General features: G+C 40.6%; 1 protein-coding gene across 3 annotated transcripts in view; it reads left to right on the forward strand.

Moving 5' to 3' along the window:
• The window catches only part of SLC25A13 (solute carrier family 25 member 13), a 106,951-nt gene that overhangs the window by 69,728 nt on the left and 18,108 nt on the right, over nt 1-19,115 (forward strand). For all 3 annotated transcript variants that reach the window (XM_083578634.1, XM_083578633.1, XM_083578635.1), the window contains 3 exons: nt 1,032-1,084; nt 1,932-2,012; nt 16,214-16,354. In XM_083578634.1, the coding sequence (XP_083434760.1) occupies nt 1,032-1,084; nt 1,932-2,012; nt 16,214-16,354 (275 nt within the window). The remainder of the gene's footprint in view (nt 1-1,031; nt 1,085-1,931; nt 2,013-16,213; nt 16,355-19,115) is intronic.

Raw genomic sequence — 19,115 nt, forward strand, 5'->3', positions numbered from 1 at the left:
GAAATTCAACGAAAGACTTACAGCTACCTGCTTGTTTATCATAGCGCTTGTAACTTTTAAAAAGCAAATATTTTGTGTATGGCTAGGTAAATAACCTGAGCTTAAATTTTAAATAGCAAATCGTTTGGCCAGGACAAACCATTATGTGAACTTAAAATCAGCCACGAAGAACACAGGAATATGCTTTATCCTGAGCAGACCATTACTCTGTGTAGCTGAATATGTCTCTGCCTGACTGGGGCTCTCTAAAGCTTTGAGCCAAGGTCTTCCCCAGCCAGGCTTGCTACCTGCTAACTGGAAATTCCAAGGATTGAACTGGGACCCTTTGCATGCAAACCATGTGCTTGACCACTGAGCTGTAGCTGCAAAATAATTTTGATGTGGCTTGGCCTGCTTTCTTTCTCGTTGGCTATTTTCTTATTGCTGCAGATCTTGTTGCTGGTGATAACTGAAGCACTTGGGAGTGTTCAAGACATTTCTCTCACACACTATTTCCACAACTTTTTTTGAAACCCTACAAGATTCATAAGGGAATCTATGAAACAGGTGAAATGTTCAGCTGCTTTCAGCTGATGGGCTTTTTGGTCTTGTCTCTTAAGACACTGTGATGAAGAAGCTGTGTACCATCTTTGTCAACCCCAGACTGGCAATGCATGCGTACAGACGAGTCTCTAGGTTTCTGAAGGTACAGCAACAAGCTAATGCATTGCTTCTGAATGAGCCCAAGGGAAATCTGTAAAGGGCAGGTTTCTGAATTGTGCTTCACCATTTACTCTGAATTCTAAGTCATAATAATGGAGATATATGGTGGTGTTTGAATAGCCGCAGTTCCGAACCATGATTATTTTCGTTTAGGTGGTTAAAAAAAAATCATAATGACGTGTCTAGAGGCTCCTGTTGAACATAAGAGTAGAAAATTGCCCTAAAAATGGCCCTCCCTCTTTTTAGGTGGCCAACTTTGCATAGCTGTTTATTTGCCAACTTAATGATACATTCCGTAATATGTATTTTTGCTCCTTTTATATTTACAGGTCTTTTGCCACAATTATTGGGAGTAGCCCCAGAAAAGGCCATAAAACTTACTGTAAGTACAATGCAAAAACCTTTATCGTATATAATCTATTATTTTTGTATCTTTGAATTTCCCAGTGAGAAGACTTAGGGGGTTGTTTGCTTAAAGCCTGCATAAGTGCATACCTTCCTTTGATAAAGTTATACTTGCAGAATGCAGTCTGTGTTCATATCTTGCCTCTGGGCGCTGCAGGTTGCACGGAGTGTGTTTCTGTGTGTTTTGGATGAGAGTCTAGCTAAAGCCCATCATCTAACAGCCTCATTTGAAATGTTCGGCTCAATAGCAGTCCCCTTCATCTTCATTGCCTTGTACTTTAATATAAATAACTATGACACAGAGTGAAAACCTTGTACAAAAAAAAGAAGTCCTGTTCATACATTTTCATGTTCCTTACATTACTTATTTCCTGTAGTGCTTAAAGTTGAAAAGCAACTAAGAAATCCATAAATACCGAATAAGGATACTTTTAATTTTAGTCTGAAATCTTGTGTGCACTATCTTCTTAGCAGTAAACTAAAAAATCATTGAAATGATAATTGAAATCATTTCAGCTTATTTTCAAGATCAGGCTCCCACACAGTGGAACATATTTGAAGAAATGTTCAAAAATATTTAAGACTAATGCTTAAACTAAGCTATTTTTTTAAATAGATGAATATACCTGCTGATATGTAAACTCTCCTGCTGTGCTGTAAATCTGATTTAAATGGAGCAGTCCTCTCTCTCTCTTTTTTCTAAGTATACATACAATATTGATGAAAGCCATAGAATTCATACTTATGAAAATTGGTATTCTTTTGTTAAAAAAATAATGGGACATGTTTTCTTCCTTCATTTGACTGAAATTTTGTTTTCCAAGGTAAACGATTTTATAAGAGACAAATTTATGGCGAGAGACGGTTCTGTTCCTTTTGCAGCAGAAATTGTCGCTGGTGGCTGTGTAAGTATCTTCTTTATGTTTGTTTTATCTGAGATGCATTTATTAGGAACAGAACCACAAAGATTAAGCCTTTAAGCTTGCAAGCCTATTGGTTCCTTCCTTAAGTAGTCAATTGAAGGTGGCTCTTAAATGGTAACAGGTTGAGCATTTTGAGTGCTTTTATTATTTAATTTAACGGTTTAATAATTTTTGTTGTAATAATAACAAAATTAATAGTAGTTGTAGTAATAATAGCTTGGTATTTTAAAGCTCTCCCTTTGCTAAAGTTACATACAATGTTGCTATACTTGTTATTATTACTCTTGTAATTATCTTGGCATTTTAAAAGTGCACTTGGTAAAATGATAGACTTGATTACATACGATGTAATACAATACAATGTTGTTGTTGCAATATCGGCAGTTTAATCGCTTGCTTGCAAACACTTACAGGCTTGCTTAAATACAATGTGTATTTGAAAGTTGCCTCGACTCACAAATTCATCGTGGCACCTACTCTGCCTTGTCCTTCTCGTCTTTATGCCCCCCCTCACCCACATTTCACTCGCTAATGTTCCCATTCAGGCCATAATACCGGCTCTGCAAAATGGCAAAAACGATTCGCGCTTGCTTGTTGCCATAGTGTTGTTAGGCTTTGTGATATTAACTGAGTGCCTCGTGCGTTCCCAAATGTATGCCGTATATAAAAGGCGTTCTGTCTTGCAGTCCGTTTTGCCTTCCTGGGGTGGCATCTTGCTGAACGACCTGCGTTCCATTCTCTTTAAGTGACAATATCCCCGCTGCTTAGTTTTGCAACATTGGTTTATATAATTATAACCAGCGCTCTATCGAGGAGTATTGATTTTATTCAAGCAATTAAAATAAGTCCTTTGTACATGAAATGAACCCTTGTTCAAAGATGAGTGCCATTTTGAAGACAGAGAAGGCTGTTCATTTAAACCGGCTTTGATCATCGGGGCAGGGCAGGGCTGGTGGCGTTCCAAGCTGACTGGTAAATTTCTTGCTGTCATAAGAAGGATGAGGTCACTCTCTAAAGCAATTTATATCTCTGCTGAAAAGAACGTGGAACCACAAAACGGATCACAGCAAACAGTACCGTAATATCAGGAGAAGAAGAGGCTTGTGCAGCTGTGCCTAGAGAAAGTGGTGTATGTTCTTCAGTGCAGTGCAGGCTGAGAAGCTTTAGCTTTGCACAGTTCTCCTAAGGGTGGGGGCAATGTCTGCCTGTTCTGTTTGATCAATGACCTGTCACACAGTGCCAAGTAGGCTCACCTGTTCTGTAACTGAAGGAGCGTTCAAGGAGCATTTTTCTTTTTTTAAAAAAAGGAAAGACCATGGACCTTTTTTTGTTCGCAGGCACAAAATGCACAGTGATAAAACTTTAAACGAATTAAAATATTTGGGGATGCAGGAGAAAGATTTCCAAATGACCAAAAGCCCAATAGCAGACAGACAAATTATTATTATTATTATTATTATTATTATTATTATTATTATCATTATTATTATTCATTTTAATAGCACCATTTATGGCCAATTTACGTTTGTGCAGCCGATTGATTTTCCTAATTAATTCTAAATAATTTGCAAAAAAACACTTAAGAAAATAAAGTAATGACACAGGTATCTATTTAGTACCTTCTTATGGCTCAGTCATGTTTTGAAAGAGGACCATTTCATAGCTGTATTTTCAAAAAAAAGTGCTGTATATGCTGGATCTTTCAGCCGGCACCCAGACTCTAAAATTAATTATGTGATTCTGCATAATTTCCTGGCAGTCAGTGTTTGGTGGCAAACAGCCCAGGGCTTTCTTTGAATTGAAGTGTTTAACTAGAGGGCAGACAACAGTGCCAGGTAGGTAGGATGAGACTTGTGTTGTCTCTTTATGGGTGGCCTTGTTTTGTTTATGTTCCAGTAGGTCTTTCAAAGTTGGCAGCATGGATAGAGATGGTAATTCCTCCATATTCATTTCATTTCATACTTATTTTTAAATCTTGTATCCTACCCTTCGTCCATAGGTCCTGGTTGTATTGTCTTTCTCTCTCGTTTCCCCTCATTCTTCTAAACACAGGCTTAACAAACCGGCAACAAAATGTTGAAGTGTGTGTGTGAAGTCTTTCTGTTCCGTGTGTTAATCAGCTGTGCTCCCTTCCCTTCCCACCCCCTTTCAATGTTCCATTTTTTCCTTCATCAGGAAGCAAGGGTGTTCTGTGACCAGTCCTTCTTGGGGTTAGTTTCCTCTGGAGGTGTTTTTGTACTTCTGCAGACCTCGGGGCTCTCTCTCAAGTCTGCTGATTTCTCCCCCTTGGGGTGGATTGTGCTGTTTCGGCTACATAAGCAACAGCACTCACACCTGAACATCAGAAATAAAGCCACTCGTTGACTGTGGTTAGTCTAGACCTAGGCCAGTGGATGATTAATTTTGAAAGCCTTACCGCAGAGCTACGCAAGAGGTATACAGTAGTTCTGCTGTTGTTGTTGTTGTTTTACACGGTGCAGCTGCTGAGGTTACAGTTTGAAGGAAAAGGGGCTTCTTAATCCTTTTTCAGATGAAAACTGCCCCTTTTATACCCTCCGTCGTGAAAAGATACGGTTGCCACTTCTATTTCTCTCATGGGTGAGAAAAGCAGTTGGTGGAGGAAGGGAGAAGAATATGTCTTTCCACAGGAAAAAACAACAGTGCAAAAAGAAGCTTCTGTTTCCCTGCTCATGCTGCCCCCTTTTTAGATTTCTGCCTCATGAAAAAGAAAAGATTCCACGAAAGGCTCACAGACTCTAGGTTGCAAGTTCTGTCCTTCATTTTGACTTTTGCTGATTTTTACGCCAGTGAGATGGATTCATCCTAGGGAGAGGGAAGGAAGCAGCAATATGAAGTGCAATGCTGTCTTGGTGACTCCCTCCAGGCCTTCCAGTACACAAGCCCCCAAAATTATTGAGTCTGGGATAATCATGAAGTCACCTGTTGAAGTAGCACACAGGCAGGAGATAGGTGGAAACATACACTGGCTCTATTGTCCTCTGTTCAACAGGACTGCAGATTTCCATTTCAATATTCACTTGTCATATCTGCTGAGCAGTAGCTTGATTTGCAGTGCAGCCTTAGGCGTTTCTGCTTACAAGTGCAACCCACTGATTTCAATGGGACTTAAGCCACAGCTAAGTGCATGTAGGACTGCTGCCTTAATGAGGGTTTTGTTTTGCCCTTAGCTTCCATTGTAATAAAAGTTTGGGGGGGGGTTGGTGTTTTTTTTGCTTTTTATAAATGTAAACTGATTCCAGCTAAGGAGTTGTTGTATGCCGCATTGGGTTTTTTTCTAAAACGAGAGACGGCGACAATCGAGAATAGGAACAAGTGTTTTGAGCGGCTCAACAGGTACATTGTCCTTCTGGAATTTGGTTCGGTGTCACATGCAAAGTTGCGCTTTGCTGTTTGCGCTGCAGTTGACATTCCTTGACTTTTGAGTCACTGGGGAGCTCACCTTGCAGAATGATTAGTGAGAATTAGTACACATGGTTGACTTTTGCACTTGCAACCCACAAAGCTGCTTGTCTCGATGGAAAAAGCCGCCTTCGGTTGCAGTGAACTTATTTTCTTCGCTAGGGAAAATAAGAGGTTTTTGTTTCATGACCCCACGGTACTTAATACAGTTGACAGCCCAATTCCATCTTCTTATTAAGGAGACAAAAGGTATCTTGGAAGGTTATTTTGATATCGGAAGTAGCATAAGGAGGATTGATGTGCAAATTGCCCTGTTTAGTCACATCTCGAAATGTTTCATCTGTAAGGTCATTTGGAGAAAGGGGGGCGGCGGCTTGTGCATTGTTAGTGTGGCAAGTTGCAAAGTGCTTGATGGCGTGCTCTTTGCTCTGATAGCTTGATCCACAGTTTACAAAAGTCTTGTGGAACTTTGAGCATAATTGCAACGCACCCAGCCCTTTGCTTGAAGGGCTCTTTAGCTCACCTAAAAATGGCGTGGGTTCAGAATGTGATCTGGATACACACTGAGCCTGCGTGGCGTAGTGGTTAGGGTGTTGAACTAGGACCTGTGAGACCAGGGTTCAAATCCCCGCTCAGCCATGGAGCTCACGGGGTGACCTTGGGCCAGTCACTACTTTCAGTATAGCAGAGTTATTGTGAGAATATGAGGGGGCTGCTTGGAGGAAAAGTAAATTTAATGATAATATAAATAGTGTTTTTCATTTTAATTCCTCAGACATAATTCCTTTTCACAGCAGATTACAATATCATCTTATGTCTTTGCTAGAAGGCTTGGAGAGAAGCATTGTAGCTGGTTAAATAATAACCTGTTAAGAAAACACAGTGGCATTTAAGAAATGCCAAACTTGTGTTGACTCTAATGGCATGTGTGGAAAGGATGCAAATAATCAAAGCAGATAGTTCTGAAAGTACACAAACAAGCTTGTCACTGAAGTTTTTGTTAACAATTGGAGGAGCCAATAAAGCAGAAGGGCTAAATAGAAACAGTTTGTGCACTTCTGCTATGCTGTCGAAATTCTAACAGAGCACTTGCTTAAAAACCAGTGGCACAATATTCTGGATGAAAGCAGAATTGTGTTGTAAAGCAGTGTTACTAGGCATTTAACCTGGACTTGTCATGCCCTGTTCACTCACATTTTATGGGGCATCCGCACAATGTCCCTGTCCCTGTGCTTACTGCATTTTTTTTTTCTTATTGTAGAAAGCCTGGGGGCTTTTAAGAAGGTAGTGGAACCTCCACAGGTGTAGATGTTAGCAGTGATGCATCAGGCAAGTTAGCTTATCACAGCCCAGCACACTTTCACTTTAACATATAGGCACCATATTATAATCCTGTTGATTTTTTAAAAATTGAATTTCCTGGGTACTCCTGTTTAAATATGGAACTTTAAGCAAAATATTCCTTAAGTGAAAGGGTGTTTTAGCAATTTGCCATTATAAAGCTAATTTAAAAACAAAGAGAAATAAAGCCCTTTTTCATTCACCACTGTTTTAGGAACACGTTTTCTTCCTAATTAAACACTGCCACTCTAAACTTCCAACCCAAAGCAAATATTAAAACACTTCATTTTTTGACATTTCAGGGATTGTAATGGTCAATCGTGCTCAAATGAGAAGGTGTTTAGTGCCAAATAAATGCTCTCTCTTTTTTTAACAGTCTCAACTGTTCTCTCCCCTCCTTTTCCCCGCCTGCCCTCTCTCATTTCACTGCTCAGGAGAAATGGACCTTCGCTGCTCATATCAGCTACCATGCCTACTGGTGGCAATAGAACATAGGAAGAATATATAGACAGTGCAATATCCTTAATAGTAAATTTTCATTTCGTTTGCGCCTTAACCATGGAAGAACAACGATTTATTTGTATGTCCCACTTGTCTGGGAGCAGCCCTGACAGGATGCAGTATTCGTTTCTTATTTTCTAAATTTAAGCAGCTGCCCGCTTAAAAATCTTGCAGCAAGAAAAATCTTCCATCTCTCTCTTCAAGAATCTTAAACATAACTGTATCGTAGGGTTTGCATGTATGCTGGCAAAATGTATGCACCCTCAGATACTCCTGGAGTCTGTGCCACCCCAGGGAGTGATTTTTGCAAGGATTTGAACTGGGCAACCTTGTTAGAAGCGTCTGTGTTTGGCACAAGGGATAAATAGCAAGAATGCTTAATGCATATTTTTTTGCTTTTGTTTCCTAGCGAAGAGTGTTTGATCCAGTTGGTGTAAAGTGTACTTTGGATATTGTTTCAGATCATTGCAAAACACGTGAGGATTGCAGCTTTTGTGATCCCGGTGGTTTAATTTAATTTAATTTAATTTCGGGAATATGTGTTACTGTTGTGTGAAGAAAAATGAAAACTTTTGCAGTAAGCAAAGACCTTGTTCTGATTAAGACATTTTATTTGGCAGAAGTCTGCATTATGGATAAAATAAAACACTGCACTTTATTCCAGGAGGGGAAAAGATACTTGTGGTGGAGGGTGTGTGTGTACAGTATTTAGGAAAGAAGTTGTTCCCCTTCTGTGTGTGGAAAAAAAAAGATTCTTGTTCTGGTGTGTGGAAAAAACCAAGATTTGAACTTCTCTAGGGAAGGGGAATTATCTGTAGTATAGCATATAGGAATATGCTGATACTCCATATGGAATATTGGCTTAGATAGCTAGATCCATTTCTGAGGTATAATTTGAGCAGCCTCAAGCACCTAGAATTTTGTTTTCACTGAGTAATTCATTCTCCTGAATTGATATGGGATACAACACTGGTATCAACTGAAGTCTGTTATGTAGGGATGAGAGTGGTAATTTCTGGCAGGATTGAAGTTGCTTATGTGAGCCCATTTTTACCTTTGGACTACATTTTTTTTAAGTGCTGTTTCCTCTCTTGCCCTTTCTTTCTTTAAAAAAAGTTAAGCATCTTTTCATTTTAAGAAAAAAAAGAGAAGGCGCTGCTTTGAAAAATAATTACTTCAAGCTTCTTTGCTGTCCGTTCTTTATGAATTATTAGTATTCAAATTTAATGTAATTTATAGCGTTGCTTGGTTTTTCTTCAGTTAGTGTGCTCTTCTATCACCACGTTCAAATGCAATCCAAGGTTCTCACTTTTACTAGAATGCAATTTTTTATTTTAAAAAAGATCCCTAACTCCACACCCCCGTTCTTTCAGAAAATTAAAAGGGATACAGTCCCATGTGGTATTTTATGGAGCTGAGCGGATCATTCCTTCTATCCCACCAGTCAGGCTATGCTTACTCAGTTTCTACAAGAGCCATACAAGGGGGTATTGCCACAAGATCTATGGCAGCGAAAGGCTGAAACGGAAGATGTTTGTTGATCTGTTATAATTGTCCCATCTTACAATTTGCCAATGAAGAAATTGCTTGTTGACTTCGGAGCAGGATTACAGATGATAACTGATAAGGTTTACATTCTCACTTTTCAAATATAAAACATTCCTTACATTTCAGGTGGCCTGGAAAGTAGTGACAATTTTATGGAACCTCACCTGGGTAGTTGTCAAACTTGACAATATGTACTAGAATGTGTTATTGTTTAATATTGCATTTCATGGCATGCTGTTGCTGTTGTGTTGATGTTTGTTTGCTCCAAGGGTTTGAAATTTTATTGCTGGACCACTAAAAAGAACTGAATTAAGAAGAGAGAAATAGTTATGAATTTTTTTAAAAAAAGGTTACTACAGTCTGCAAATGTGCAAATAAAGGCAAAGGGGTGGTATCATAGATTTAATTCAGCTACCAGACCTTAAGACATGGAAGGTCTGTAAATCATTAAATGTTACTACTTCTACTACTTGCACTCAAAATAGACACATACTAGAGGCAGAGCCAAATGTTAACATATTTGACAAACCTGTGACTTAATTGCTTTTATAACATCAATCAAATAGGCTCCACTTTGATTTCTTGGCTCAGCTTCTGAAGAACTGCTATAGCTAATAAAGTGAAAAATATCAAGTCTTCTGTTTTTATAGCACAGAACTGGTCAGAGCTTGTAAATAAACTATATTTTTCCTACTTAGACATGCCGTTAGAAAATTAGAATGAGGAAATCTTAAATTTTTTCGTCTTTTTCCTCACTAAATTAAATCTATGCCATGTTAGTAGAAATATTACTGTTTCATATTGTTTAATTCCATGGTTTCGTACAGCTTATCTTACCAGCTTTTTTTTAAAAAAAAGAAATCTTCAGCATTTTGTAAGATAAAAATGTACTGCCAAAGTCCTTAAGTTGTGTGTTCATATTGTGCTGGGCTGATAAATCCCGTTTTGTTTTTTAAATAAGAGGGGAGCATTCCTTGTTTAAAAAAACACCACTTTTCTAGTAATTTCAAAATGCAAGAAGTATGTTGTCACACTGGTTCTCTGCTTATTAAAATTTGAGTAGCAGAGAGAAGTGAGATGAGCTGATATCCGATCGGGACTCTTATTTTCTTCAGGTGTTGGGGGCATCATCATCATCATTTATTTATTTATTTTCTACACCTTTTCTTTAGAAGTGGGATTCAAGGCAGCTCACAAAAATGAAAACTAACATGGTCAAAACACAGAAAGCTTAAAAAAAAGTTAAAAAGTAATTAAAGTATAACAGAATTAAAATGAAATAAAAACAGATCAAATCTAGTAAATAATCAAATAAAAAAAAACAAAACCCCAGTCAGTTGTTCCCCAAAGCCCAACACCATAAAGCAGTCTTTACCTGCTGGTAGGACAACAAGGAGGGGCCCGGGTGGCACTGTGGGTTAAACCACAGAGCCTAGGGCTTGCCGATCAGAAGGTCGGCGGTTCGAATCCCCGCGACGGGGTGAGCTCCCGTTCCTCAGTCCCAGCTCCTGCCAACCTAGCAGTTCGAAAGCACGTCAAAGTGCAAGTAGATAAATAGGTACCGCTCCGGCGGGAAGGTAAACGGTGTTTCTGTGCGCTGCTCTAGTTCGCCAGAAGCGGCTTAGTCATGCTGGCCACATGACCCGGAAGCTGTATGCCGGCTCCCTTGGCCAGTAAAGTGAGATGAGCAACCCCAGAGTCAGTCACGACTGGACTTAACGGTCAGGGGTCCCTTTACCTTTACCTATGACAACAAGGAGGGAACCAGTCTAGCCTCTCTAGGAAGGAAGGCTCTCTAGGAATGCTCTGTCATTCAGAGGAGCCAAGATGACTCCAAATTTCAGTGGACTATAATGAGATTCCTGCCCTGCCTGTACCACCCTGGTTAATAACTTTGTAAGTTGCTAACTTTGACCAATATTGCCATACTTTTTACTGAAGTCTGTGGTGCAGCTAGCTCTGTAGTTGCAGGCAGAGGTCTGTAGCTCCTCCCTCAAAAACAGGGTAACCGCGTGATCTGCTTTAAAGATGACAGTCCTCTGTTTGAAGACATCTTCTCTATCTGAAGGGCTTTCTGGTCCATGTCTGGTTTAAAGAACCATGAAAAGAGAGCAGGGAGGGCCTTGTGGGTCCCTATAAAAAGTTTTCCACTAAGACAGCAGGCACACATAGGTCAACTGATCACTGCATCCCCTACTATTGTGAAATATATTGTATTTCTGCTTAAATAATACTTATTAAAGAATTAGCACATGTACTGGTTTGGGGGGGGGGAAATACTTCTCTTATTCCCCACCCCCACGCTTTAATGACAAATTTTCCCTATTTTGGCAGTGCATATGTGGCCACCCTCTCAGCAATAACATTGTCGAGCAGGAAAATGTCTAGAGTAGAAAGGAGCAGCCAAAGTTATCGAAAGGCTGGATTTCCTAGTATTTGGAATTCCTTAGTGTAGAACAAAAGGCGACTAAGTAGGGGCTTTAAAAAAAACAGAATTATCCTCTTTGGGGACTCCAGATACTCCTGCCTTTCCATTCTTGGGAACAGAATGCAGGGTTCTTCCTAAATTCTTTTGATAGTCCATGCGACCTTGTTTTTTGAAAGATGTTCAGGTACAACCCTTTACTCACAAATTGGCTTTTCCCAGCGTTCAAGCTGTTCCCTCTATCTTTAACAAGGCAAACGCAGCGGTTGCTTGCACTTATATAAATGGTATTCTTCAAAACCTGAACTTCATTGTGTTTGCAACCAATTCATCGGGGGTCCCTCCCTTCCAAGTCCAGAATTCTATGATTTGCAAAAGTTTGCCGTGTCCTCTCTGGAGTCTGAGGTGCAGGATATGGGAAGGGAAGAAGAAGCAGAAAAGGAGAAGTTGCATTTATCATTTCATGCTTTCCTCTTAGTTCAGTTGCGTGTAATGACCTGAGAGCTCCCTTCAATTTGTTTTTGAGTGGTGGGTCAAGCAAACCATCAAGTTTCTTTCCCTCCTAAATAGTAATTAAGGTGGTCAGCAGCATTGTGGTAATATTTCCCTCCCCCTCCTAAGTGACGGAACACTCTTCTTTCAGACAAAGGAGATATATCCGATTCCCTACCCCCTCCCCATTTCTCCTGGGGAGTGCAGAGAAAATATGATAAAGAAAGAAAGAAAGAGAAAAGAAGAATGATAGACACGTGTGTACAAGGTTATACTGCCATCGAGAGGTGTCTAGTGATATTGTGGTTTTTGTTTTTTGTTTTGAAGTCAAGAGTTGTCACTGAAAAAGTGCAGAAACAAATTTCCATAAAAATACATATTAACCTACAGTAGAGAGTGGATGAGGCGACTTAGGGCTGTCGTGTTGTGTGGTCCTTGAGTGCTGAAACAATTCAACATTGATCCTCATCTTGCTGTTCCATAAAAGCATTCCAGCAATATTTATTATTTTAAAAACAGAGTGATATTTTAACTTTAAGTGCTTTTTTGTTTTTGTTTTTACTTTTTTTAATCGAATCCTTGCATATATAATGTAGTTTATGGGATGTCGCTGGGGGCTCTGAAGCAGCAATGTTTTTGCACAGGAGGGCTTTAAATTCCTGCAGACAGCCATGACATAAACCCCTTTTCTTTTGTTTGTTTGCTTGCGAGTATAACATTCTGATCCCGCTGCTCCTCCAGAAGCTCCTCGGAAGCCTCTCAGCAATCTGTGAGGTAGGTTAGGGCTGACAGATCTTGGCTTGCCCTGGGCCACCTAGTAAGCTTCCTCGTTGAGTAGGGATTAGGTCCCGACTCAGACCCAACATCCTGGCTCTGGGCTGGGGACCCTGCGACCCTCAACTTTAACTCAGGCAGCATGGCCAATAAGTAGGAATAGTGGGAGTCCCATAACATCTGGAGGTTCACAGTTTTCCAATTCCTGCTCTAACTTCACAGCATTGATAGAAGCAAATTTACCACCGTTGGTTAGGCTGTGGCATTCACATGCATATGCCTCCAGAGTGATTTTGGACCAGTCACTGTCCCTCAGCCTACCTCACAGGGTTGTTGTGTAGTTTTTTTTGGGGGGACCCATGTATGGCACGTTGAACTCTTTGGAGGAAAGGTAGGATATAAAGGTAACAAACAAAAAAAACCTGCCAATGCATTGGTAGTACAGTGGTACCTTGGGTTAAGAACTTAATTCGTTCTGAAGGTCCGTTCTTAACCTGAGGTACCACTTCAGCTAATGGGGCCTCCCATTGCTGCCGCACTGCCGCTGCACAATTTCTGTTCTCATCCTGAAGCAAAGTTCTTAACCTGAGGTACTATCTCTGGGTTAGCGGAGTCTGTAACCTGAAGTGTCTGTAAGCTGAGGTACCACTACACCATACTTCAGTGTGAAATTGTTGTGGAAGCCTTCCAAAACTTCAGTCTACCGATGGTAGAATAAGAGTGGCTGGGTATATTTATAACTGTTTCCTCTTCACCATTACTGTGCATGTTGCTTTTGATAATTAAAAAAATACCTCCTCAGGCACCATCATGTTGCTTGGTCACAAACACATGAACAGAGTCAGTGCCACTGATGGAATGCCAGGTGCAGACCTCAGCTAGCCATGTACTTGAAGCGCAGGTGAAACTTAGTGATGGGGTGAACACTGAAATTGCATATATTAAGCAAATGTGTTCAGATTTGATACTTTGCCGCTGCCAGGCAAAACAATGAAACTTCAAAATATAAATAAATAAAGCCACAAGTTGCTTTAGCTTAGTCCCACTCAGAGTGGACCCGTTGAAAGGAATGCCCCTTGACTTCATGGTGTCTGCTTGGAGTAAGACTAGTGTGAATACCACCCCATATCAATCATTGTGTTATCGGAAGCTTCCTTATACTGAGTCAGAGCATTACGTCCATCTAGCGCAGTATTGTCTACTCTGACTGGCAGCAGTTCTGCAGGGTTTCAGACAGAGTTTGCTGCCAGCTGTGTCTGGGACCTTCTGTATGCAAAGCAGGTGTAAACACCAGTTTACATCCGCAAGAGTAGACAGGGGCTGGTCTTAACTATCAGAAAAAGCTGTAACAAAGAGGTGTGTTTTTCCTTGTCACCAGAAGCACCCAGCAGTTGGCAGCTCCATTGAGATGATATACATTGATAACCTGGGAATGGAAAATACTAGCTCAGTATTGTCCACTGTCCTTGGCAATGTCTCTCCAGGATTTCAAACAGAAGAAACAGGGTGGGGGTGGGCTGGGCTTTTACATGCAGAATATACGATCTCCCACTAAGCATCCCCCTATCTGCACTTTCACTGTGGTAGGATTTCAGAGTTCCCAGACTTTTCGTTGGAAAGGGGCCGCAGTTCAGAGCTTTCGCACAATTTGCTCTCCGTCTGGCATACTTAAGAGCCTCCATCATTTGTTTCATTATTTAAACGCAGCTTGCAAAGTCTGCCACTTTCCAACAAGCTTGGTGGTATTTCACACGCCAAACCTGCATTTTAAAATAATGCAGATTTTCAAAGCCGCTTAGCAGCCCGTTTCTGAAACTTCGGGAGGGATATCATTCTCGTCTTAATTATTTCAGTATAGGCATGGTATCCACAGTTGCAGCTCATTAAAATAAATAGAAGGAAATGGCTAATCGCATATCAATTGTGGAAAATACTAGAGGAATGCCCAGGCTGGACTCGGAGTTGGGTTTTTGGCTGGAGATCAGAAACTAATGATTTGGCCTCTAATAACCCCGAGTAGTACCATTGATTTCAAAGGGCTTTAAGACTTGAACTGTCATCCTTGCCTTGTTAACATAATCCATCTGCGTCAGATTCCCTCCATGTGTTTTTGAGAAAATGCCTGCAAGGCCCCATGCGCTATGGCGATGGCACAGCAGAACAGATACAGCATACTTCTCAGCATTCTTCCCACACTAGCACATTTAATACAACATTGTCTGCTATCGTTGGCAAGCATAGCAGTGTAGCCCCGGGAGTATAAGGGCAGGCAAAACCAGCCCAGGAAACCCCCAGAGGCCCTTGCGTGTGACACAGGAGTTTCATCAGAGTCCGGCTCCCTCTGTTGCCCTTCTGGTTTTCTTCCCTCCGTGGCCTCTGGCCAAGAGTGGGCACAGGCAGGTAAACAATCCATCATCTTCTGCTTCCTCTCAATTACTCTCGGGGACATTTTGAAAAATGGTTTCGTGACTTATATCTAGGCTCACCGTGACAGAGCTTGAGCATTTGCTACTGTGCAGGGATGCATTTGCAAGGAAAACAAAACCAAAAAAGTACCTTCAACTGATCCACTGGGTCCAGGAGCCACACAAGCTCTGCAGCAACCCAGGGCACTCATCCTTTCCACTTTTGTATACCAACCTCAGAGACTTGCTTTCCCCAGGTGTCCAGCCCTGGAAATCACAGCATTCCAGTTCAGGGGATGAACTAACCTGATGCCTTACTTTCCCAGAGATGGCTGGGTTTGAGGGAGAAGAGGGTTGTTTTCTTTTTCTTCCAGGATGACTGGTTTACATCCCAAATCTTCCAAGCTTTTCCTAGTTGTCATACGTAGGATTAGCTTTATTAGTGATGCACTTTTGTCTGCTTAAGTATTGTTGTTTTAACGGGCTGTTGGCAGTTCCTCGTGACTAACTACGTTAAGCAAATGGCCACATCATCCTTACCCAAGGTTTCTTAAAAAAAAAATGAAAGTAAGCTACCGAGTTGTTAAAGAAACTCTTGGTTTCCTGCTTGAGTTCTAGTGCTCTCTGGAGCGAGTTGAATAAAGTAGGACTGCCTTTTGCATAGAGAAAGGATGTTCAGATCAGATTAGCCGCAACTGAGTAAGATGCCATTTGAGGATATACAAACTTTCAGTTCAGTAACTTTTTTAAAGCAGAGGAAATTAGTTGTTGTAAATACATATGTTCCACAGCACTTTCTGTACGGGAGCCAAAACAGGGAGAGAGAGAGAAAGATTCTGCCAGATTTCCTTCTTTAGTAGACTGTGATAGATGCTGCCTTGAAATGTCTACGGCTAGCTTTACTCTACTCCTGGCCTTCTAGAATCATGGAAATAGATGTTACTGACTTCTTTTTAAGCAAAGTTGTACAGAGGTCACGTTACAGTGGCGTATGTTTATCTAAGGGTTGTTTAGCTCATTGTCTTTAACAGACCAGCAGCTTTCAATCCATAAATCAATTGCAATTAAAATGCATAATTAACATCAGTTCATTTTGCACTGCAGTTTGGAAAGCAATGTCACTCTTATCACCTCAATTCACCCCTATCCTTGTGAAGGCACCATTGAAGTACATGGAGACCCTGTGCCGGCAGCATTTGGAGAGTTCTTCCTTTCTGTACTTCACAGTGAGAACATGTTCACAGTGCCACTCATGTGTTTTCCTTTCCCCACTCCAGGCCGGAGCATCTCAAGTGATTTTCACAAACCCACTGGAAATTGTCAAGATCCGCTTGCAAGTGGCTGGAGAGATCACAACGGGGCCACGCGTTAGTGCCCTTACTGTACTGCGGGACCTGGGATTTTTTGGCCTCTACAAGGTAAATACATCTTGGTTGTCAATGGAAGAGAATATGCTATTTAAACTGTTGTTTGAAACTCGTTCTTTTTGAGAGTTAGAAAGTGACATATTTTTTAACAGTATCCAAAAACAAAGAAATGCCGGTGCCCAAAAATACAGTGAAAGAAACCTCAGTCCCTGTAGCAAAAGCTGCTAAAGTTTATTTGAGATTTCTGTCAGGCTCACGTGGCTTAAAGGTCTTAATTCTAGAGTACCTCAGGGCCCATCAGCACAGCAACTAGACCTTGAACGTCATCAAGCAATGTCCTCGTGTGCTTCTGCATTCTCCTGTTCCTTGGACTTAAGCCAATATACGTCTCAATTCTAAACACTGTTATTTAGAAGCAATCGCCTAGTCTCTGAGCAACACCATGTTGACCTGCTCTGGTGTCACAGTAGTCCTTTGTTAAATCTTTGCCAGGGAGCCCCAGCTGATGATGTCACCATTTCTGTGGCTGCCATTGGCTTAGCTGCTGTGATGCCTTGGAAGTTCTGGCCAATCTGACCAAGCCAGGTTGCTGTGCACTTAGGGGAAATTAGGAAACTTTATCTTCTGGACTCCAAAGATCTATGTGTTGACCTTAGAAGCACACATGTACAATACTGTTGGGGAGGGGAGACTACAATACTAGTCTGTGAGAGCAGCAGAATGGGAGTGAGTTGAAGGCCCCTTCCCTCCAACCACTTTACTGCTCCCAGTTGCCCCCCGCCAGCAAAAAAACAAAACAGTTCATGAAAAACATGTGAACTACTGTTGCATGCATTTGTGTGTTACTTCTTGCTTGATCCTGGAATTGTTCTTCAATATTGTTTGATACCTTACAACTCATCCTAATAGCTGCATTCTAGTTAAATGTTGTCCATATCACCCCACCCCCAAAAAAGATATTTTTGTAGTTGCATGCTTTTCTTAGCCCTAGTGTGACATTAAAATTCTACCTATTGTTAAGGGGAATAAGGTTGTGTGTCTTATTTAGATGGTGGGCCATGTAATAGAATCATAGAATGGTAGAGTTGGAAGGGACCCGAGGGTCATCTCGTCCAAACCCCTACAATGCAGGAATCTTTAGCCCAACATGGGGCTCGAACCCACCATGGTGAAATTAAGAGTCTCATGCTCTCCATACTGAGCTATTTGCTTCCCTGTGTGGTGATGGTGAAACCACTCTGCCAATACAAGAGCTAGTGCCACTAGTGGATGCTTTCCCTCCAATTAGCGGTAAGTCAAGGAAGCACTCACCCGTTCAGAAAAGTAGCTATAGCTACTGCTAATAAATTCCCCTGTGGCTTGCCATGTAAACACATCCGAGCAGAGTTAACAGTGGCTACATACCAGCTTTGTTGTATACGTGCATACTCAACATTTGGAAGTCTTTAAAAGAAGAAGGAAGGAAGGAAATCTGAAGGGATTCCATGTACACGTTGCTTCATTATTCAGTCACGCCAGTCGGAATTGCTTGTTACCCATGATAGTGAGAGGATTTGCATGCGTGAGTTATTTTGTGTCTTTTCAGTCTGTAGAGCCCTACCAGAGCCGTCTTTACCTGGGGGTGCAAGGGGTGCGGGGCACCCCAGTGCCAAATTCTGGGGGGCGCCAAATGGCTGGCAGGGGCGCATTGACTTGTTAGCATTTTAGCTGTCTTATTGCAGTCTTTTCCATGGAATAGTTTCCCTTGAATTTGCATTATGGCATTGCTTGGGCAGGGAGAGACCAAAGGTATGGTCCAAAGCAGGGGGGGAACCTCAGGACCAGGGAGTGGGGATCAAATTTGGGCCCCCAATCCTCTCTGTTCAGCCATCAATGCTGTCTCCAGGCCACCACACCTGCTGTGGATTCCATGACAGGAGAAAGGTGGAAATGTAAGAAATAAATGTAAGAAAATAATTTCTTACAGGGAAATGTAAGAAAATAAATAATATCAAAATAAGAAGGGGGGGAATGTGTTAAATACTCCACATTCTCAAGGCTGTGACTTTTTTTTTAAAGGTAAAACCGTAGCTTTAATTATAAACTAATGCTTAACTATGAAAAAAACTCGTAAGCGGCTTACATATAATAAATTATGCATTCAAATTATTTGTTAAAGGTTTATAGTGAAAAACAATATTTTAAAAATTCAAAATAGAAATGAAACCAGAGCAGCTAAAAGCTGTATATTTCTCTGTGTAATTGTGCACCTTCATCAGCTTTTCATATTTGTGCCAAAATAGATCTACAGGAAAGTAGATTACATTTAAACTGTTTGCAACTTTACCTTTTAATTGTTCTAGCCCCACCTGGGACCTTGGGGTGAAGGGTTGGTAAATTATTATTATTATTATTATTATTATTATTTTTATTATTATTATTATTTCTTTTGTGACTCACTTCCAGATTATAATTATAATTCTTAGTTAGAATGTGTATCACAATGTTTGTAATACTTACCTCTTCTCATGGACAAAGTTTATTTGTTATAATACTGTATATTACCTCCTCTGCCCACTTTTAACCACCAACCTTTTAAAAAAATGCCATTTGAATTGCATTTGTTGCGATTTGAATTATATACCATGGAACAGAATGGCATGCATGCAGAAGTAAAATATAACTCCCTATTGTTAGTGTTATTATTTATTTTAAAAATTAATACATTAAACACTTTCCAACATTTTTAGGATTTTTTGTTTAGTAATTTAACAAGAACATGTTTATTAGCATGAAGGTTAACCTTTTAATTTATCATGTTGTTTATGATAGG

The sequence above is a fragment of the Podarcis filfolensis genome (genome assembly GCF_964270895.1).
Source record: "Podarcis filfolensis genome assembly, chromosome: 12".
NCBI classification, from domain to species: domain Eukaryota; kingdom Metazoa; phylum Chordata; class Lepidosauria; order Squamata; family Lacertidae; genus Podarcis; species Podarcis filfolensis.